Source organism: Scaptodrosophila lebanonensis, unplaced genomic scaffold, assembly GCF_003285725.1.
Source record: "Scaptodrosophila lebanonensis strain 11010-0011.00,11010-0021.00 unplaced genomic scaffold, SlebRS2 tig00000024-arrow-pilon, whole genome shotgun sequence".
NCBI lineage: Eukaryota > Metazoa > Arthropoda > Insecta > Diptera > Drosophilidae > Scaptodrosophila > Scaptodrosophila lebanonensis.
This window is the reverse complement of record NW_022060538.1, coordinates 6,287,240-6,310,549: the sequence shown is the minus strand read 5'-3', so window position 1 is coordinate 6,310,549 and position 23,310 is coordinate 6,287,240. Positions and strand designations below refer to the sequence as shown.

At 38.9% G+C, this 23,310-nt stretch overlaps 2 protein-coding genes across 4 annotated transcripts in view; both read left to right on the top strand.

Moving 5' to 3' along the window:
- Positions 1–744: 744 nt before the first annotated feature.
- Positions 745–2,991, top strand: LOC115621421 (transcription termination factor 2-like). Its single transcript, XM_030515073.1, has 5 exons — positions 745–951; positions 1,018–1,288; positions 1,359–2,116; positions 2,251–2,320; positions 2,375–2,991. Exons 1-5 carry the CDS (start codon positions 949–951, stop codon positions 2,881–2,883), a joined length of 1,611 nt encoding a protein of 536 aa, XP_030370933.1. The 5' UTR covers positions 745–948; the 3' UTR covers positions 2,884–2,991.
- Positions 2,992–3,270: 279 nt separating this feature from the next.
- Positions 3,271–23,310, top strand: part of LOC115620212 — a 64,732-nt gene continuing 44,692 nt past the window's right edge. For all 3 annotated transcript variants that reach the window (XM_030513350.1, XM_030513351.1, XM_030513349.1), the window contains exon 1: positions 3,271–4,691. In XM_030513350.1, coding sequence (XP_030369210.1) covers positions 4,043–4,691 — 649 coding nt within the window. In that variant the 5' untranslated portion in view covers positions 3,271–4,042. The remainder of the gene's footprint in view (positions 4,692–23,310) is intronic.

Here is a 23,310-nt window from a genome sequence, read left to right as displayed (position 1 = left end):
GGACAGACGGACAGACAGGCAGACACACAGGGCTAGATCGACTCGTCTCGTCATGCTGATCAAGAATATATATACTTTGTGGGGTCTGCCACACCTCCTTCCGCCTGTTACATTTTCAGCTCCCGCAAACCTAATATACTCTTGTACATTTTATGTACAGAGTATAATGAACTAAGAGAGAAACTCGGTTCTAGCCTCTTAAACTTTTGTTTTTGTAACGCTTTGGTTTGTGCATAAGGTACAATCAACTCTTGGTTTGTGTATTTGCTGCATGTTGGATCTACACTAGAGATGAGCGTTTAATAAAAATGTCTCATTCAAACTCAGGAAACAAATTCAAAACATTTTGTTATTTTTAACCTATCACGATTGGGTTATAATACAGAACAGGAAGTAAAACTGTCATTATTGTAGTTGATCTTGAAACGGAAATAGACCGTGTCCCAATATAAATAAATGTACATTTTTTAGGCAGATGTTTAGTTTAGTATTTAAATTATAGACATTCATTTTATATGTCTAGTAATTTATTATTCATGTAAATTTATGACCATTTTTGTAAATATATTATATTTCCTTTCATTATTGTTATCAATTGAATTGAAACAAGTTATATTTTCTCGGAATATCTAATAGAATATCAATGTTACGTCCTTCAAAATCTTTCTTTCTTCCTTTTGAATCATTTTCAATCACATGTGACCCTAAATTTTGGCATCTCGTTATGATTGTTCATCAGTTCAAACAGAATAAAATTACTCTGTCAGTTCACGTAGATTTCTCTTCGGAACCAACCTCTAGTAATGCCCCAAATATCTATGCAGTTTCACGATCTTAAAGGATTCTTCAAATATTTGTTAAAAAGAAGGGACAGGCTTATGAAAGCAAATGCATTATATCTTTGTTTCGTGACATTTTGTCCATTGAATTCTAAATTTTTCAGACAACATGGTGCGTATTTGAAATTGTAGCTTTTATTGTGCAGCAAAAACAGTTCCTAATGCCACTCATTTGCAGGATCTGCCATCTTTGGAAAATGTATCTGATGCAAACCTTAGCGGTCTAAAGGTACCCTTGATGGATCTGCCATCTTTGGAAAATGTATCTGATGCAGACCTTAGCGGTATAAAGGTACCCTTAATGGATCATCAAAAAACTGCTCTCGCTTGGATGAAACGCCGTGAAGAGCAAAAGCCCCATGGCGGTATCTTAGCCGACGATATGGGCCTGGGAAAAACTATCTCGGCGATCTCATTAGTGTTGGCCAGCAAGAATAGAAACACGAATAGTAAGTACTGGAACTTTTTGATCTTAAACGAACTGTTCCGATAATCATTGGACTTAATATTTTTCTGAAGCCTTCAACGGTGTTACTTTGGTGATCTGCCCAGCCAGTCTGCTGCGTCAATGGGAGTGTGAGGTTAAATCGAAGGTTTCACACGAAAAGCTCAACATTTTCGTACATCATGGAAGAAATCGTGGGCGGCCTGAAGTTCTATGTACCTTCGATATTGTGATCACCACCTACGGTATTGCGATGCGAGAGTACAAGCACAGTGGCAATCTTTTCGGTGTTAAGTGGAAGCGCATTATACTGGATGAGGCACATCTTGTGCGGAATTCCAAAACGATCACATGCGAGGCTGTGTGCGAGCTAAGGAGCAACTATCGTTGGGCATTAACCGGCACGCCTATTCAAAACGAAAAGCTAGACTTGTATGCTTTGATCAAATTTCTGCATTATACTCCCTACGGTAATTTGGCCGAATGGAAAAAACGTATCGAAAATAACAAAACAGATGGTCAGCAGAAATTAAAAAGGCTACTAGAGCCACTAATGCTGCGACGGACTAAAGACCAACTGAAGGACATTGATAAAAACCGTGTTCCCAACAAGTTTTACAAACCGATTATGTTTGAATTAGATGCCGAGGAGGAGGAGGTGTACGACAAGATAGACCGTTTCAAAAAATACATACTAAATGAGGAGATTAATATAGATGGCGAATACTACAAAATGCACGAGAAGTTCAAGGACATGGAAAAAGGCAATGCAAAACATGTTCTGTTATTACGCTTGCAACAGATTTGCTGTCTTCCGGGATTGATTGTTGAAGTAAGTACAAGTAAGACGAGAATATCTCTCTCGAAATATCTCGACATATCCAGGTCTCTATCCAGTTGTCGAAATTATGACAATCGCTTCAGAGTTTAGTTCTTTGACTGACTTCAAAATTAAATTCATTACAGATGCTAGATGAGTCTGATGACGAAGAAGAGAATACGGGATCTGTTGTGCCTTGCATTGAGAATAATCTAGGTTCGTAACGACAAATCAACATTCTATCGCGGAATAATCCAGTATTTAATCTAGAACGTCAAAGTTCAAAAATGCTGAAGTTAATGAAAACACTAGCACCGATTATGAACAAAAGCAGAGATAAGGTCATTATAGTGTCGAAATGGAAATCGGCTTTAAATATTTTAAGTAATCATTTGCAGAAAGCCAAGTGGCCGACTTTGTCACTAAACGGAAGCACTAAATTGAAGGATCGTCGGAGTATTGTGAACAAGTTCAACGACCCGGAAAATCCGAATCGCATCCTTCTCCTCTCGCTTAAAGCTGGAGGGTTGGGTCTTAATCTAGTGGGCGCCAGTCATATGCTATTTTTCGATATTCATTGGAATCCACAGCTCGACCTACAGGCAGAGGGTCGTATTTACCGCATTGGTCAAAAAAAAGACGTGATCATCCACAAGTTCATGTGCAGCAACACCATTGAGGAAAGTATCTTCAAGGTACAGAAGAGGAAACTCGAAATAGCCGAGGGAGTACTCACTGTTTCCAATGATATTGATACTATTGAAGATATTCTCTTGTGAAAGTCTACCATTAACGCCACTTGGGGGGCGTGCAATACTAGTTTTTACGAATTGTTGTAAATAAAAATATGTGTTTATATAAATGCAAATACAACTAGTATTAATCAACAGTATTTTGATTATTCTTAGTAGGTATTATATGGTGGTTGCCTTAGTTGTATTTCCTAGTGTATATATAAATCTTTTTTTAACATTTAAATTCGACTCTAACGAAATATTAACGTTTTGGTGAATTGGGTGGGTTTCAAAGTGATTCGTGCTGCCAGCTTGTTGATGTCAGTGATATCGGTGCGGTACAGACAATCGTTATCGTAGCTGATATCGGTAGCGAACATCGATGGTGTTGTGCCCGCCACTAGCCGGAGTTTACTTTGGGCCGGCGTTCGAGTATGATGTGTGGCGCGGATGTTCGTCGTATTTACTTGTTGTTGTTGTTAACGTTCAGAGTGTATGAATGAATAGCGAGCACGAACACGCGTAACGGCAATAAAAATAGTGGCAAAGAAACAGAGAAGAGCAATAAAAGTGTAATTATTAAGAAATCGTGTTTCACGTGCAAATGCTCAAGGGCAACCAAAAAGGCGCCACTTTGGGTGTAAAGTGCATAAACCAAACCAGTTGAGAGCGCATAACTGCCGCCCAAAACGCCGGCTTGCTTGGCTTCGGTTTCGGCTTACATTCAATTAAGCCAAGTCTCGCGTATTAAGCTGGCCAACTAGTTTGTTAGCGCATGTGTGTGTGCGTGTGTCCCTGTGTGCGTGAAGCAAATAAACGTCCGAATTCAAGAAGAGCACAGGAATTTATGTTCATGCAGCAGCCACAAAAAAATAAAAATAAATAAAATTTTAAAAAAAGGAAGAAAATCAAATACCAACAGACAACAATAGGCGAAGGAAGTAGCGAGCGAGGATTCATGCCCAGAAGTCGTTTGACCAGTTTTATTTTTTATTCTGCCTCTACCTTCGTCGCCGTGTGTTTGTGTGTGTGTGAGCGACGGAGAGGGATTGTTTTTTATGGTTTTCTTTACCAAGCCGCTTAAATGATCAATATAGCAACTAGTGCCTGATCGATCGATCGCATCGCATCGCATCGAGTGTGAAGTGAAATAAACCAGACCGACGCGACTAACCCAAATGAGCAGCTAACAGAGCGCCCAACCATGCCCTTCGTACAGCGTGTCGTGCAGCCCGTGAATGTGGCCCAGGCAACGGCCGCCAGTTCCGGGCATGCCGCCACTCGCTTCCAATGCATACCGGGCAAATGCAAAAACAACAACTGCATCAACAACAAGCAATCGCCCGATGAGGTGGACGATGGAACTGCCACAGCAACATCGCCAACAACTCTCACCAAGGCTCTGGTCCACAGCTCCTCAGCACTGACGAATGGTGATCAACATGAGGAGCTGCAGGTGCCACGCCCACCCCCCGCTCTGCCCATGAAGAAGCTGAAGCAGCATGTGGAATTCTTATCCACATCGCCCACACATCAACGCGTCTCCCAATCTCTGCCCAACTCAAGGCACACCAGCCAACAGCGTCAGCCGCGTAACGCCAGCGCTCCCCAATCACCCACAGCCGGCAACTCCGGACGTGTAATCTCCGGCTATGAGTTCGACTCGATTAGCAACATTACGCTGAGCAATGCCCTGCGACAATTGGCCTCGCTGGTGCTCATCGCCAGCGACATCTTCGACGATCTGCAGCGGGACTTGCAGGCGGTGGGGGAGCGGGCGGGGCGAGTACAGCGCAAGATTGTGGCCGTGGAGCGGCGTGTTTGTGCCTACGATCCGAAAATGGTCACAGTTCGTAAGTATCTGAACCGTCAAATCTATTTAAAATAACCCCAAGTTTAGCGTTTGTTCCAAAATTTGCAAAATTTTCTTGATTTATTGTTATTGTTAAAAATAAAGAAATTAATCAAATGAAACTTAGAATATTTATCTTAGGGCCTTGGAAAATACAAACCACAGAAACAATATTGAAAATGCACTTCGTAAATAATTTTGAATTCGTTTTCTACGATTTTTTAAAAAAGCTGGAATTAAGTTATAAAAATTCACTCAATCAGAACTTTAGCTTTTCGCCAACATTGTAGCTTACATCAAAAAACGTTTTCTTACAATTTATGTAAAGAGAAAACACTATTTTTTTTTTAATAATAAAAAAATTAATTATATTTTGACCATCTTACCAAATAAAGTAAATTATCATAAACAAAGAAGTAGAAGAACGAAATATCAATTATCTTTGTCCTACTTGAATGATTCAATTTTGTTTTCCAATATTATGCCATTTATTGAATCCTTTCCAAAGTCACTTCCTGATTTATCCAACCTTCAAGTAGCCCGTAGCTCTTAGTCCATTGAGCAATCAAGTTGTGCGCTCTTACCTTTTGTCATCTCGTTGGCAATTGTTGTTGTGCTGCTATTATAATTCCTACTTATTCACATTTGTATGCGTGCGTTTGTCTTCTTTATGGATATGGTTGTGTGTTCTGAGGAGTGGGGGAGCAGAGGCTTTGGGTGGGTGGACGACGTGCTGAAATCTTATCGCTTCGTCTCTACGCAGGCAGACGAACAAAAGAAGCACAACTGAATGAAAATTAAATTTGCATGCATAGTAGCAGTAACAGAAAAAACTGCGACGAGTAGCGGTGGTATGGGGTGAGGTGGGAGGGGTGCAGAAATGTAGCGCGCATTTGCCTTTTGAAAATTAACACCTTGTTTACTTTGCCTTTGCCGACGGCTCCTCTTTGTGGCGAGCAGCTCCTGGTATTTGTTTGCTCCATTGCTTCATTGCGGATGGTGCGGGGGCGCAACGTTAATTGCAACAAAAGATTGTGGCGCATGTTCACACAATTAACTTACAGTCGTTCGCCACGGAGCTTCTTGTTGTTGCTGTTGTTGTGGCCAACAGTGTCTACAATTACAGATAAGCGTCTAATGTTTTAGCCCAGTATTTTCACGACCTTGTGTTAAATTGTGACCATTTAAGCTTTAGCATTCTTGCTAGCTTTGATTTGTGGCTTCTTCGTTTCTTCGTACGCGCAACAAGTTACAGTGACTCCCAAACTGTGCACTCTGCTACTGCCGCACTACAACTACTCCGTCTTCTTCTTCTTTAACGGTTGCGTTATTTGAGCTTTGCGCTGACACGCCCTGGAAAATGCTTAATACAGCAAAATTAATCCGTTTTTCGTTTTAAATTTGTTGTTGCAATAGCAGTCGCAGTTGTTGTTGCTGTTATTCTTGATTTTCAATAATTATACAAGAATGAGCACAAGCAGTCGGCAAAGTCAGGCGTCAGTTTGGCGGCAGACTGCAGTTCTCTGTTTGTTGTTGCTGTTGTTCGTGCTTTTTGCGCCTTTTTTTTTTTTGGCTGCCTGCTGTTCGTGCTCTTTGTTGCTATTGTTGCAATTTGTAAACAAATATGCTGAGTGGCGGCAATTGCAGTGGCTTCCAAATGTCGTCTACGACTCGCTCAAGTGTGAAGTAGCGAAGTCAGTCTGCAATTTGCAACACTATTATTTTTCTGGCCCTCTCTCTCTCTCTCTCTCTGTCAATTGCTCTCAGGCTGCAGTCGTCAGCTGCTGCAGCTGCTTTTTAAGTAAACACGCAAGGGAGCAGCGCGTTAATTGCTCAGGTATTCAAACGGAGAACAAGAGACCCAAATAATTAACATCACACACCATTCACATACATACATACATATGTATGTATGTATAATAATGTTTCTTCTGTGAGTTATTAATTTCGCAATTGGCAGTTGCAATTGCTGTGACATGCCTGCCTATGCCTTCTTCCCTCTCACCTGTATTGTAAAACTCGTATGCCATAATGTGTGCTCACGAGCCGCCGCAACACGGGAGCTACTCGTACATTGGAAATGCCATTACAGCGCGCCATTTGCGGCAAATGTTAACTACATGCTATATGTGCCTACATATATCTAAATACTTACATACAAGTATACCCTCAGGCCACTGTGCAGCGATGCGTGCAACCCAACGTCAAATACTCTGGACGCCGCAAAGCTTAAAAACGGGGTAATTTTTTTAAGCAACTGCTGTTACCGTTGGCTGCATTTTCAGCATGCAGAGCGGGCAAGCGGGCAGGCAGTCAGGCGGGCAGTTCTTAGTTCCCTGCTTAGCTCTATCAATCAGCCATATTGGCCATTTGTGGCTAAGGTGCTCGCAACATGTTGCCAGCGCGACGTGACTAGACTCAGCAACATGCTCGTCGGTCGCCCTGTCTAATGTCCAATCTGTCGGTTTGCCTATCTATCAGCAACTGCAACGCTTAGTAAGCCTGCTGCACACACACACATATGTATGTAAGTGTTTTTAATGTTTTTAATGCAGCTTGAATTACTTCAGGCAACGGCAACACAGCGGGCGCACTTTGAACACCACCGCCAACTTTACGAGAATCGCTCTTGTCCAGCAGCACTTGACCAAAGGGCCCATTACATACCATTGAGTTTCCAAAGGCAATTGAAATATAAAACATACATATGGGGAAAAGGCCAGTTAGTCACACCTAAGCCTGCTTTCAGTAAATACTTGTACATATGTTTTTTCGCATTGTCTTTCATTTAACAATGAAACGACTAAAAAAACATTCGATACAATTTTTTACAACGCTAGATATTGTTTTTATTTTGTAAACATACTCGTTTGTGTGTTGGTTATGATTTAGAGGAATAGCAAGAACTACATTAATAGATATATATGTGTGTATAGCCCGACATATGCAACATAAGTTAGTGGTGCTCGCGATGATAAATAGCAAGAAGAGTAATATTCGTATAACATATTAGTTATTTATTGCACAAAAGCTGGTACTCACTCTTATCTTCCAAACTTTAAATAATACTAAAAACTTTCATCAGCTTACAAAGCCAGCAATATAATCAAAAAAATTTTAATGTCAATCTTCCTTTAAAATTTAAATTATGAAATCAATCTTATCAAATCATCGTTTGTTTATTAAATTAGAAAATATATAATAAATATAATAAATATATAATTTTATATATTTTATACTACTCGTGATGACTATCATAACTAATTTTTGCATTATTTGCTTCACAATATTCCAAACTCGTAACTAAATCTGATTACTATATCATATTTGACCATTTTCTACAGTACTTATCACCATATATATAGTAGTATTATCTATAAGACACTGTAGGAGAGAGAGGGGAGGGTACAGAATATATGTATAACTGTCTAACTGGCCCGAAATGTTTTGCCAGCTTCGGCAATCATATTACCTCGTTTAAAATATTTATTATGTTCATTTTAATTCTGCAGATTACTTCTGAGTAAAACAGTTTGTTAGTCAGAGTAACTCAAAAATACATGCATAATATGTACGGCTGCCTCTTTACAGGAAATTAAAGTTTTTTCAAATTTTTATTTGTAATTACAGTCGCGGTGGGCATAAAAGCATAAATAACGTCAGCAAGCCAAAGTTATGGCCCGCATACGAGTACAAACCTGTTCCCACCTGCAACATGCCTCATGCGTATACACAAATATGCATACGTGTATATTTATGTGTGTGTGTGTGTGTGTGTGTTTGCGTATATGTGTGGCCACAAAACCAAACAAACAAAACAACGAAAATAAACCTTCTGCGCTCGAAATGCTACAAGGTACTATCGTACAAGGGAACCAACGAAAGAGCCAAACAATTTCAACTAAAACCAAAGAGAAAGATACATACAGACCTACATACATACATACATAACACAAGTACAGATGCAGTGCGTTGCTGTTTCTCTGCTTGTTTTTTGTTTTAAACATCAACGCATTATTTTTCAAGTGCGCTTTTCATTTTTTTGTTTTTGCTGCTTGCTGCACTGATGAGCATTTGATTGTTGCAGCCAAACTTTGTTACAGACAACAAAGCCATTGGATTGGTGCTGATGGGGGCAGGGTGGGGCAGGATGGGGAGGGAAGCGGTGGGTTTAGCGGGCACTTCACTTTTCTGGTTGAAATTCTTGCATTTTTTGTTTATTTTTCCAGCATTTTTCTCACTTGAAGCGAAAAACCGAAATGTAAACCAACAAATACGGCCAGTCAGGCAGTCAGCTACAAATAAATAGATAGACGTTGTCAGTTTGCCAGAGTGAATGTGCATGGGTGTGTGCGCATGTGTGTGTGTGCATGTGTGTGTGTGTGCATGTGTGTGTGTATAAACAAGTAAGTCAAGCCAACGACGTTCAGCCATCGTCAGGTTGCATAAGGCCCAGCCCGGCCGGCTTTATAGCTTGAAACGCCAGCCTCTGCACTTAGGAAAATCTTCACTAACAACTTTTAGAAACAATATGTAACTTATTATACTTTTATACTTTCCTTATAAGAAAATATTTACAACTCTTTGAAAATAACAATAAAGTAGTTTTGACTTTAAAAATAAACTGATTAAAAAAATAAAGTTACATTAACTAACTATTTATAAGCAAATACATAAACTAAATTAACTTTGGTTAATTTCCGAAAAGTGTCAATAAAAGCCTTTAAAAGTATAAACACAGCTTTAAAATTAATGCAACTGTTCGTTTTCTATGTATTTTTCTTAAATACCCGGATTTTTCCCTATTATTTTGCACATGATTGGTATTTACAAGTATATCAAATGTTATAATTATTTTACTATTTTTACACAATTTATTCTATTTTCTGTTTCAATTTTGTCAATAAATAAATGAAAATGTAGATTATAATTCCATGAACTCGTTGGCTTTCGTTCTTCGACAAAAACATATGAATGAAGAATGTTCTTATCTCTTTCCAATTCCGTTTCCAATTTGGACTTCAAGAGCATCCATTGCTTTTAGTTCTTCCAAAGCTACCCACTCATCCTAATCTAAGAATTGGCAAACGGAATTTTCGAGTTCGGTTCTGTTCAGTTCTTTGTTGGCTGAAGGTAGAACTTTTTTAAAATTTACAATGCATTTTAGGCTCTTAAATACTTGTTTCCAACTTATTAAACGTACATACATACTTGTATATCTGCTTATATATTTGTATTCAATAACTATACTCAGTAATAATAAGATCTGCAATTTTGTTGAAACACATTTCCCTTTCTATTAACCTTTGTCCATATTTCAATTTGTTCGTTGTTTTTTCTCTGAGTGCAAAATAGCGTGTATTTGTTTTTGCATGTAAGTATGTATTTATGTATGCATGTGTGACGCTACACTGAGATAACATTTCTGTTGTTTGTTCAACCTGGCGCGGCCGCGTTGCAAGTGTAGCTGAAAAAGCCCAAGCCAACGCCTTGCCACAATCAACGCAACGACGGCGGCCACTTAAGGCCACAAGTTCAGCATACAAGTAAGAGCAGAAAGAAATAATAAAAGAAAACTTGTTGCGTGCAAGCCGTCTGGCCAATAAGAATAACCACAACGCGCTGTTGTTGGCCATGCTGCATCTGCAGATTGATTGCCGATCGTCGTTGGCCACTCAACATACAAGTATAGCATTGTGGTTCTTGCTGCTGTTGCGGTTGCTGCGTCTGCATTTTTGCACGATTTGCTTGCCTAGCCAAGCTAAAGGAACGCGACTGCGACTGTTGTTTTTGTTGCTGTTGTTGCTGTTGTTGCTGCTGGTGCGGCAGCTGCCGGCAGTTTGATGAATTTCTTCTCTCTATGCGGCAGCAGCAACAACAACAGCAACCTATTGCACCTTTGCGCAATGTTCTGTGATGTCATTGAACTTTAAGCTATGCGTAGCCGCGACTGCGACTGCGTCCGCGACGTCATCAATACTTGAGATTGCAGGCAGCCCGAAACGAAGCTCGTAGCGCTCCATTCACAGAGACAGTCGTTGAAGCAGAATAAAAAGAACAAGCAGAAAACGCTGACAACTGCAATATCGATGATGCACAGTGGGCTGAGAAAACGCAAACTTAACAAAATTTATGTTTATTATGTGATCAAAAGATCATCGAGCTTTATCTATTTCTAATAGAGTTATTAAACATTTAAAATTGTGGAAACTGTAGTTAAATGAATATTCTGAATTAGTGTTATAAAAGTAAACAAAACCTTTAAAATAGCATTACTTTTTAATTTATATTTATAGAACATTTAAAAGTCGCACATTTTTCATGAAACAGTTCAGAAAGCTTTTAAAACTAAAAGAACTTTCTTACCCATCCGAAATATACCTGATGGTTCTGCATCAGTGAACTACTTAATACCCTACGTTTAAAAATGTCAGTGTATTATTTATTGATTTATGTCAACAAACATTGACTGCCGATACAGCAATTATATTAAAATAATAAAAAGCATCTTATAAGCTAGAAAAGCCTAACAAGGAGAAATTTAATCAAATTACAATAATATCTAATTCATCCTTTGAAAGAAAATATATATTATCTGTCGATACCGACAATGTCGGATCACTAAGTTTTCTATATTTTCTATGAAAAACTTGTATATTTCTAAAGATATGGATATTGAAAAGTTATTCTTCTTTAAATATCTTTCACATCTTTCCTCTTTGCCTAAACATTTGAAGCTAGGAAAAACTACAGTCTACTAATTGAATATACTTAGAAATGTATACAAATATTGAAAAGTTACAGTTTTTATCAAATTGTTTGAAGCATAATTTCCACTGTCTGCGATCGAGAAAAACGACAGCAACGGCAGTGTTATTGTTGTCTTTGAACGTACGATTTGATTTGATTTTCGATTCTTGAAAAACTTTAAATTAATGTGACTGTGAATGTCTGCCTGCCTATGTGTGTCCGTCCACCCCGACCCCTTTTTTGGACTATCGCTTTGTTTGCTTGGGCTGGCCGCCTCTTTTCTACCTATGTATGAGATTTTATGTCTTTGTGGTTAAGCAATATTTATATGTTCGAAGGGCTTAGAAGTGAAGCCGCTGTGCGCTCGTGGGTAGTAAATTGCTTTTCAACAAAAAACAAAACAAAAAAACAACAAAACTTTAACGTGTTTGTTTTAGGTGTTCTTGTTGCTGTTGTTGTTGTTGTTGTCTGAATCGGATGCAATTCGTGCTGCAGTGATTAATAGCTGGAGTTGAATGTTAAAAGTTCGTCTGCTCGATGCACGTTTCTTTTAAGTAGGGTTTCAAGTTCAGCAGCGATCGTAAACACCTTGTCGTTGGCCATTGGATACGCTAGCACCCGCATTTTGGTTCTTATTGTTATTTTTGTTGTTCTTGGGGCTGCTACTAATATTGAAGCCACCCATTAAGGTCTGTGGAGTGCCTCGTCGCACGATTTTAAAGTCGCTTTCAAGGTCCGCTCGATAAGCCTCGGTTTTGAGTGGTAAAGTGAGTGAAGTGAGAAAAGATGTGGCATGCTCAGAATATGCTACAAAGTAAACGAAGCAAGGCATACAAAAAACACTTGTGAGTTGGACTTTCTAATCTGTGCTTCATTTGCATGAGAATCTTTGAATGTATGTGTTGTTTGGTGGCTTGTTGAAGGTGCCACGTTCAGTTCGTTTGTTTGCAACGCTTTATATTTAATGGCATTTAAATTAAATTTCCAAAACGTGTTCTTAAATATGAAACGGACAAGACAAGGCAGACAGACCAAAATGGAGGCAGACAGTCAGACAGACAGAGATATAGAAATTCCAACAGGCCGGCCAAACAAATGCACAGGTTGCCGGTGACAACGCTGACAGATAAGCCACGTTAGTCAGCCACAGCTTGTGTAGTTGGCCATGTGGGCATACATACGTGAACAGGATATGGTAGGCGTTAGAACAAAGGCTCAACTGCTGCCAGACTTAATGGCCATGCAATGCGATACACATGGCGATGAGCAATGGTGCTGTGTTTGTGCAACAGTCACGTTTATTTGTACTACAATGTCAAATGCCCATATCAAGATTGTTGAAAAACATTTACCAAATATCGCCTTTATTAACATTTAAAAAAATTCAAAATAAAAATGTACTTTCATCGTTTGGAATGTTTTGTGTGAAATGGCACAGACAGACCATCCTTTGAAACCTTCTTGATTGTTGCAATTGTTAGCACAGATCTTAAAGACTAGCACATTCCAATAATCTCTCATTATTGTAGGAACTAAGCACAAATAGAAAACAAGGGATAATTGAAAATAATTGGAGAAACAAAATGTTTTAAAAATATATAATATTGTATTAAAAGTGAACATTTTTAGAGCGACGGTAATGCTCTAATATTAGATGATCATAAAACAAATACATTGAAGAAGCAAGCTTAACAAAAACTCAAAAAGGGTGTACTTCTTGAAAGTCTTAGCTCTAATTTGCTGATAATCCGAATAAAGCGTAGAGTTGGGAAATTCACACAAAACCTCTACAAACCCGTCTAGTTAATTGGATGACAGCTGTATCCACTATATTTTCTTCATACTACTCTAAACCAGATTCATAGTTGTCCAAAATGACAGCCAGTTCCATCTCTAGTGCCGTGCCGTGGTGGTTTGGTTTTTGCCAAATTGTGCGTTGGAATTTCCATTTGTAAACCAAAAAAAAAAAAAAAACACAACACAGCGAGCGAAACAGGCGCAACAAAACAATCACAAGCTGAGACCCAGACGCAACGCGCAAAGCATGCGATCTCAGTTTATAGATTCGTTCCAGAAACCTGTACTAGAGTGTGCTACAGGCCTGAGCGCTGCGCCGCTGCTGTTCTTCCCCTCCATGTGGCTGAGCATCCCACAGGTAAGCAACGACGGCGGCACTAATCAAGCGCAGCAGCCGACGCGTCGCGACGACGCACGCACGACCCTAGAGGGCAAGACCATGGGAAGACCGGCCATTACTTGCATTACTTTTGGAATTTCTCACAGCATTTGCTCTTCGCTCGCTGGCTCGGCACACTAGCTGGCTGGCTGGCTGGCCAACTTGTTTCTTGGAATTCCAAACCAACAGAGCAACCGACAGGCTACCAATGAACTTCAAGTGCTTTTGGGAGGAAGCTTTGAAAAAAAAAAACCAACGAAGTACTAAAAATTAATAAGAATCGTACAATCATACAGAGTGTGGAATGTCGTATGTGAATGTTGCCTTGAAAACGTCAAAGAAATTGCAGGCAGACTAAATGGGAAGTAAGCAATTTTGTCACCCATTGCGTCGGCTGTTGTAAAATTTGCTAGCCAGGTTTTATGATGATGTTAGCTGCCATAATGTAGAGCTCCCTGCGTTTGTCTGCCTAACTGTCTGCCTACTTCTGCCTGTCTGTCTGTCTGTTTGTCTGAGTGAGTGTGTGAGTTGCGTCTGTGTAGATTTCCGGGCGACTGATTGCATTCGCAACAGCAACAGGAACAGCCACTGCACCACCAACAACAACTTATGTTTCGTTTTTCATTCATTCATCAAACAACACGCAACTTGCGACAGATGAGCTCAGGCTCGGGTCCAAGACCGAACCCAAGCCAGCCAGGTAAACGACAGGCATAACCGCAAACCTTCACTGGAAAAAAAGTAGGAAAGGTGTTCCCAAAAGCACATTACCTATGTATCTGCAATGCCTGCGATGCAAACAACCCTTTTTCTCTTTCATTTTCCTGCTGCTGCTTGCCAGTGCCAAAACGCATTCATATTTAGCTTTAACTCAAATTATATAGGAGACAGGACAAAGAGTAAAAGGAGCACGGGCAGAAGGAGCAATGCATGCGAATGTACTCGCATGTTACTGGCGATGAGGCGAAAATTGCTTTGTTTGTGGCATAAAAACAAGTTTTTCCAACAAGGGTCGATCCGACCCAACCGAGCCCAACCCGACTCGATTCGACTCGACCATGAACATAACACACAACACACTCATAAAAAGGGGGCGCAATATGTTCGATATAGGGCGTCGACAATAATTCCAGAGTGCCAGCTGATGCGTTGATCATATCACATGCCATATGCAAATTAATCAGGCTTGGCTTATAGCCATCCATCCCCGTGCGTCTGTTCTGTTTAGCTGTTGTTTGTGTAGGGAACTTGTGTTTCTTTAAGCCATAATTGCATGGGAATTAATGTGCATTGATTTGGCAATGCAGCAGCTGGCAGATTGATTCCTTACCGTCTTAGAACGATTCACGATCCTAAATGTATTGTATAAAGAGAGTGGGTAGAATTGTTGCGGGAAATAGCTTCATTTGCGACTTTTCGAACTAACTTTAGAGAACAATTTGCATTTGCAATCCTCAATTAAACTATCAACAAAGAAACATCCTGATTTAGATACGTTTTTATGTTAGACACTGAACTAAATTTAAAATCTAATTACCATGTAGATTGTTACCTACTCTTTATATGTAAGTACCTTCTTTCTGTTCCGCATATACCACTCTTAAATTTAATTTTAATACTATACATTATTCTTGATAAATATATAATCGTCATATTATATAACAATATCTGTTTAACATCTTGGTGGTACCCTTAAAAGATTTCTAAAGATTATTTTTTTCACATAAAATCATAAAACATGTCATCGTTTTTTTTTTACTTTAATGAAAATAATAATGTCGCTAAAAATAATACATAACTATATTATGTATGTATGTATCTTATCATAGTCAAATGTTTTTCTTATCTTCTACTTGAAAATAAACAGAATTTGAAGATAGTATTATAAGCACCTTTCCATAAACGTATTTATATCAAACCAAAGCACTTTGGTCTAAACCTGTAGGCAGACACCTGAATATAAGTGGTCTGGGAACAACCTCTTTACTATATATGTACACTGGTCGGCACAATTATTTTGACGAACTGTACTCACGACTATCGGTGCTGGTTGCTTTTAGTTTCAAGGAATAACGGTACAATTTTCATACGGGATATAGAGTTCATAGCAACAACAATATGTAGGCAAAATATTTTGCCTATTACTCTTCACACCTTCTTTCTACAAATGACAATGTGAGTTGACTGCGGATTCAGGCACGGCATAAGTATTTTGACCAAATCTTTGTCGCCGTTTTCGCGTACGTTTTATCAAGTGATACTAAAATAACTTTGGTGTAACAATTTTTGTTGACCTTTTTACATTATTTTCATTAAAATTTGATTCAAAAGTAATCGATACAATGGTAAAAAAGACAGAATTAAGTTATGTTGTTAGAGCCTCAATAGTGGCGAAGTTTAATGCCGGCGTAGCACCAAAAGACATTGCAAATGAATATAATTTGTCGCGGCAAACAGTCCACTATCAAATTAACAAATATAAGACCCACAATCACGTCAAAAACTTGCCTAGATCAGGTGCTAACCGCAAAACAACACCCATTGAAGATCGAGTCCTATTGCGGGAATTTAAAAAAAATATTCATTTAAAGCCGCAAGCTGCTGCAGATCAATGGAATAAGTCGACCAAGACTCCAATCAGTGAGCGTACTGTTCGGCGACGCCTAAAAGAAGTAGATTTTAAGACATACAAAGCGAAGGACATACCTTACATATCAAAGGTGAACAAGCTCAAAAGATTGGCTTTTGCAAAGGAGCATCTGCATAAGCCAAAAGAGTTTTGGAGAAGCGTTCTATGGACAGATGAAAGCTCCTTTGAATACAATTCATCAAAAACAAAGATTTTTGTAAGGCTCCCACAGTTTCAAAGACAAAAAAATATCCCCGTATGTCAAAAAGTGAGCCATGGCGGAGGCTCAGTCATGTTCTGGGGATGCATTGCGTACAATGGGTTAGGTGATTTCGTTCCCATCACCGGCTCAATGAACCAGCAACAATATTTGAGTACCCTTAACGAAAACGCATTCCCTTCCGGTGACAGGCTGATTGGAGAATCATTTATCCTGCAACAGGATAACGCCCCATGCCACAAAAGCAAAATGATAAGAGCATTTTTAACCGATGTTGGTGTTACTACTCTGGATTGGCCACCACAAAGTCCGGACTTAAACGTTATTGAGAATGTGTGGTCTCTTGTAAAACGTAAAAGAAATGCGTCTTTGCATAAAACCGAAGAAGAAACTATTTCCGAGGTCACTTCTCTTTGGAAAGAGATACCATTAGAGGTCCTTCAAAATTTAGTGGACTCAGTTCCAAGACGTCTTCAAAAAGTTATCGAAGCCAAAGGCGGGTATACATTTTATTAATCTACCATCAATTTCTTATGTTTTGTTTAGTATTAAGCTTTGTTTTTTTTGTTAATATCCATTGTCAAAATACTTATGCCAACCCATGAAAATTACCTTGATTTATAATTTTAAAAGTCCTTATAAAAATATATCCTTTGAATTATTTTTAAGTTTGTAATACCAATATGGAATTGAGAAAAAAAATTTCCTTTGATATCTTAAACCAATAACCAGTTATTGACAAAAATGTATGATTTTCTTCTCGTCAAAATAATTGTGCCGACCAGTGTATGTCTGTATGTATATTTGCGAGCATGCCTATTAACCTCAGAAACCTCAGAGAGTCGTAACTATTTTTTGCTCCCTCTCTAACAGAACGCCTGGAAATAAACACCGGTCTTTACTGTATTTTGCTCATTTAAGACGCGCTCTCTTTCTTGCGTACTCCCTTTCTAGCTCTCTTTCTCACACTTTCCACAATCGCGTGCACTAATTCGATTGTTCATTGCGGCACATTTGACAGGCATTGTTATTAATAACAGTTTTGCATTGCGGCGTTTAACATTTCTAAATGTTGCCATAAGCAACAACACAAATTGTTGCGGCAACACAGGCATCAGTAGCAGCAGCAGCAGCAACAACAACAACCGTAGTTTCTGCAGCAATTCATTAAATACGAAACATGTTGCGATGATTGCCATGTAAAACTACTGACATTTTCTGCTCCGCCGGCAGATTTTTTGTTGCTTTTTTCCATGTAAGTGAAAGAGCGGAGAAGTGGAGTTTGTAATAGAGGGCACTATAGGAATAACATCAGCAGCAGCAACAACAACAACGCTTGACTGACATCATTTCCGATGTTTATCTTTTCATGTTAACAACAAGAGGGAAAAAATGAACATAGGCAGCAACAGAGTCAGAGATTCAAACAGGCAGGCAGGCTGGCTGGCAGGCAAAACAGCAATGAGACTTGCATGAGATACAAAATCCTTGAGTGCCACAACAACAACAGCAACTGTTTAGTGTAAAGAGGAAGTAGCAGATGCAATGGTGTTGATGGTCAGCAAAAAATTTCACTTTTTGCCCCCTCACCTACTCTTTCTTTCTCTCTCTCTCTCTCTCTCTCGTACTGCTTACTATTTGGGTTAAGTTCGAAGCGACCGCCAAAGCTAAAAATGGCAACAATTTGTTTTGGACCATTTACATTCACTGTCAATTGGGGATAACCTTTGCAGCCCATCGGCAAGAGATTGTGAAGAAGGCAAACTTGTTGCTTCTAATGCGCTGCACGCTTTCACTTGATTTACATATAAAACGGTAAAAATTCATTTACCAACTTTGTGTAGGCTCTTCAAAACTTGAAAATCAAGAATCTGTGGCAAGCATTAAAACTTGCGCAAGACAAAAGCCTCTTATGCAGTTGCCACAGTCTTCAGTTTACAGGCTCCAGTCCCAAGCCACCGCCTGTAATGGCCAATTAAGCCCAGCTTCATGAAGTCAAGCAGTCGAGCAGTCAGTCAGTCAGTTAGTCAGTCTCCCAGTCTATCTGTCTGTCTGTCTGTCTGTCAAGCTGTTGCAGTCTATGGCCGCTTAAGCAGGAAGCACAACATGAAAACTTGAGCTGTTGCAGTCAGTGCGTGGGATTGAGCGTTTCTATGGCTCTATGGCTCCCATTTCCATATTACTGCCAAGTCATGCGCGCTCCATTTGTTGAGCTGGTTGTTGTTATTCCCGGTGTCGATGTTGCTGTTGGGGGCGGAGGCTACGCAGCTGGATGTTAATTGTGTGTGTATTTGCGTTTACACTCAGGAAACTTTTTTCATTCAAAATTCATACAACCAAACACTTTTACGAAAGGCAATTATTCGTTGTGTTTAAAAAAATAATAGCATATAAGTTTGGAAGTACCTATGAATTATTACCGCTATTTAAACAATTTAAAAAAAATTCAACTATATAGCGAAATATATAAATTGAAGCCTAGTTACAGTTTAGTTATGGAGAGATAAAAGCGATTCCCATATTAATAGTTAAACGGAATAAGTTGGAGAATAAACGAGCAGTCACTTTACCTTATATTCAGAAAATTTTTTTGGAAATGAACAACCAATTTTATGATCGAAAAAGGTTTTGAAAACTAGAGCCGCAAAACATGTAGACAGCTCAGATAAACATTACATGCTATATGAGATAAGTAGAGTAGATCATAATAAGCTTCAAATCATTTTAACTCACGCAAGGCTCTCTAAATTCGAAAGACATGAGTGAGTATCTGAAAACAGGCTAATAGCTTTAAGCTTCATAAGATGATGAATGATAATGAATGCTTTTCATGGTATTTAGATTTAACAATTGGCCGTCTGGCTGTTGTACTCTCAGGTATTACAGTATTCATATATTGTTTATAAATATATGTATATTCATGTGAATGGAAAGTTGGATATCACAACATTTAAAAGCGTTCCAAAGTACCAATAAATTACTTAAATTTGGAAGGCTAGCGGTTTCCTCAATATAGTTGTATATTTCCACTGGCAGAGTCTAGTCGACAGCTTTTAAGTGGAGAGTGAATTCAGATTTCAAATGTGTTCAATTTTTCCGAGTGTATTTGAGGCATTTTGTGACGGCAAAGCCAACAAACAGTTGAAATGCCTAAAACGGCTGCCAGTTTTCCAAATGATAAAGCAAAAACGTCAAATGTTCGGGCCTGCAGGTGAATGTGGGTGAATAGTTGGATTGACTCGACTTGGCCCGCTTTTAGCTAATGGTTAGGGGGGAGTTGGGGCCCGTTGGCGGCGCTCAGGCATGACGCGTTTTACGCACATTTGCGTGGGTGTAGCCCATGCAGCGCTTTCTGACTATCATTTACGCCGAATGCACATGAACGAATAGTCTACAAACACACATAAACCCACACCCACACACACTGTCTGCCCGAAAATTCTGCGTCTGAGCTGCACTTGAGAGAGATTTTTAGCTATGAGCCAGCTGAGGGAGAGAGGAGAGGGAGAACGAGCAGCTGTTGGCAGCAGTTGCGGCGGCGCGTGCGCACTGAGGGGCGTTTGTAATTAAGGGTAGCTGCTGGCTTTGTTATAATTGTATGTTAAAGTAGCGCTAATACGCTTAAGCCAAAAACCAAAAACCAGTTACATGTGCTGTGCACATACATGCACAGATCCGATCTGCTTATCCATACATACATATGTAACTAAAGACGTCTGCGTATGTGTGAGTGAGTGAGTGTTCAAGGCAGACCTTTTTGTAGTCCACATCCATGGCATATGTTGCTTTAGCCACACTGCTGCCCATAAGTAGTTATCTTTACAATTCCATATCGCAGAATCTACTCCAATAATCTTTGTGAATATGGTGCCGCACGTAACTTACAGAGTTCGATTTTAGATACCATTTGTCCCAAAAACCAATTGTTTAATTAAGATCGGATTTAAATAAATTTATATTGCTAGCCAATATATAACCAATAAATTTATACACAACATTAATCAACAAACTTCGTTGTAGTAGTGTGCGAGCTAAAATCGCTTCACCGATCCCATTTATTACATTGCCCAAGTCTCAAGCCATGTCGCGCTCCCATTGTAGGCCATCACATAAAGTTCATTGCGATCGCATACCAAAGCGCCCGATTTACCGCAAGCAGGCAAGGCAGGCCTCAGTTGTCGGCTTTCAGTCGCTAATTCAAGGTTCTTAGGGTTCAACAGAAAACAGCAACAGCAACAATAACAAAAATCCAATCTCAAGCCTACAATTCAACAAGAGGCAATCGCATAAAACGATTAAAAAGATGTTCGACCCAAGAGCTCGATTTAAAAATTGCGCCCAGATTGAAATCTATAGACAAATGGCAAGCAAGTCCCTCGCTTGCCTTGCCTTGTCTTGCCTTGTTGGTTGCGACTCCCCCCACCCTACCCCCTCATTTCTTTACTCGCCCGAGTTTTGGCTCACTTTAACAAGAATTTTGTGCCATGCCACCAAAGATGCCGACGCGCCGATATTAGCTACATTGCTGACTCTCCATACCTTTACTCGCTAGAGTTGTGCAATTAACTGCGACGAACTAGTTTAATAGAAGCTTTTGTAGTTCCGGAATTCCCATGTTCATGCGAGCGGACAGGCAGACAGAGAGATAGAAGCCAGAGTTACACCAACTGGTTACTTACTTATGATTAAACATATTTTATTTTCGTAATACGAGTATACGAGTGTTTGGAAAAATATTTAAAAATCAATGGTCAGCTCACGATCTTTACAATTTGCAATTATTTTTACAATTCTGTGAAAAAGTATCAAAGAATTCTCAACAAGAAACCCAAACATTTTTTAGTCACACGTCTGTCTCTTAAATAGCCGACTAGATTACTATTTCAAATGGACTGTTTGAACTGTGTGGTAGAATAAATAACTAAATGCATGCTTTTTCTAAAAACGAGCAATATAATTCTAATATATTAGTTTCTTTGTGGATTTCATCTCAAATTCATAAGTAAATCATATTTATCAGTGCTATATAGTGCACAGATTTGTCCAAACTTCTACACATCGAGCGTCGCACAGAAGAGTGCTAAATAAATGCTAAAGTTACTCTGGAAATATGCCAAATTTGTCAAAAGATACAAAAAGGACCGTATTAGTTATGAGTTAGTAGAAAGCATTTAATCACAATAAAAGATAGTTTGAATGCGTTTTTTAATCCATTTGTATACTCTAACATTGTAACTGACTTTTGAACTAGTAGCACTCACACACACACATACACAGGCATAGGAAGCCGGCAATGTTGTGCCGGCTTGAAGTTTGGAATCGTGTCGAACTGTGGATAGGCGCCTTGACTGTGTGTAGCACCAGAAGTTCAGCACGAAATGCAATTACAATGGCCTGACATTAAGGCAAATCAAAAAGAGAGAAGACAGACAGGAAGAAGCAGAGGAGTCGGAGCGGGCCGGCAAGGGGTGGTGGGAATGCTGGCTAGCTGCATTTTTGTTACGACTGCTATGCTATGCTGTGCTGTGCTCTGTTCCCCTCGACTCTGCATTTTAGCCACATTGCATTGCATTTTGTGGTGGGCACAATTGTCTGGCCCAAAAGTGACCAACGGGCCAACGGGCGGACAAAAGCGGTCCGACAACTATGATTATAATGCGGCGAAGCGGAAGAGACGTAAATTATATTATACTATACACGTATAGTGTTTTTATTTTCTTCTTATTTTTTTGGTCGGAGTCCAAACTGCTGACGCATACCGAGCACAGAATGCAGCGTCGTTCCACAGCTGAGCTTTTGTTTTTATCTACAGCAGCCACAAGATACAAAAGCGAAGATACACACATTGGACGCTTCTTCTAATGACTTAAGTAGTTGCAGTTGGTGGCCATGTCAGGCAGGCAGGCAGCTGTGAACATTAAATGAAACGCATCTGTACAATTTCTGAACTGTTGCGCTTTGTTTATATAAGTTGACAGAAGATAGGGATGGAAGTAAATCACGATATAGATTATATATAGCCATCTTGGATACAGCTAAAAATAGTTACTTAAAGATGAAAATGCAGTTTTATTTATTTTTGGAAATCAATTGAACGTAACAAATATTAAGAAGTCGGCAATAAGCATTAAGTTCAAAATCTTTAAAAGTACAAATTAAAATTTCAAATTTGAGCAAAACAGCATAAAATTATTATTTTGATTGAAAAATATGTAATTCTATTCTGAAATAAATGTATGCCCACACAAATCTTTGTCGGAATATAATTTTCAAAGTTTATTTGTAGAATAATATGCATTTCAGTGCAAATTATTTGCATGTCTGAACGTAACTTTAACTTTTGTATCAAATAATAATAAATCGAATATAAATTTTGTCCTTAATCCTTATGAAACAGACAAAATTTCAGCTTAAATTTTATTTTTGAACCAAAAAAAATAAAATTTGAATAATAGTCTTTATTTTATAAGTTTAAATTTTTGTTCATCAATAATGATTATTGGTTAATTTTTAAAGTATTCATCGCTTTCCCAAAGTTACTATAAGTGAATGATTTTTTCGTTTAAAAAAAAAATAATAATAATAATTTGTTTTAAGGTTAATCACAAATTTCTCTGCTTTGAAGATTTGTATATTTTTTTCATATTAAAGAAAAGACTTGGGATACCAATAACAACTATTGTCATGTTATAGCGATTATAAAACCACCCTTGGCCATCTCTAACATAACCCCAATTCATTCCATATGCCAAAGGCATATCATGAATAGGAATAACTACAACATCATCGTCCTCATCAATTGGGTCAAATGTGCGGCTGGCTTTTGTGTATAAACAAAAACAGCA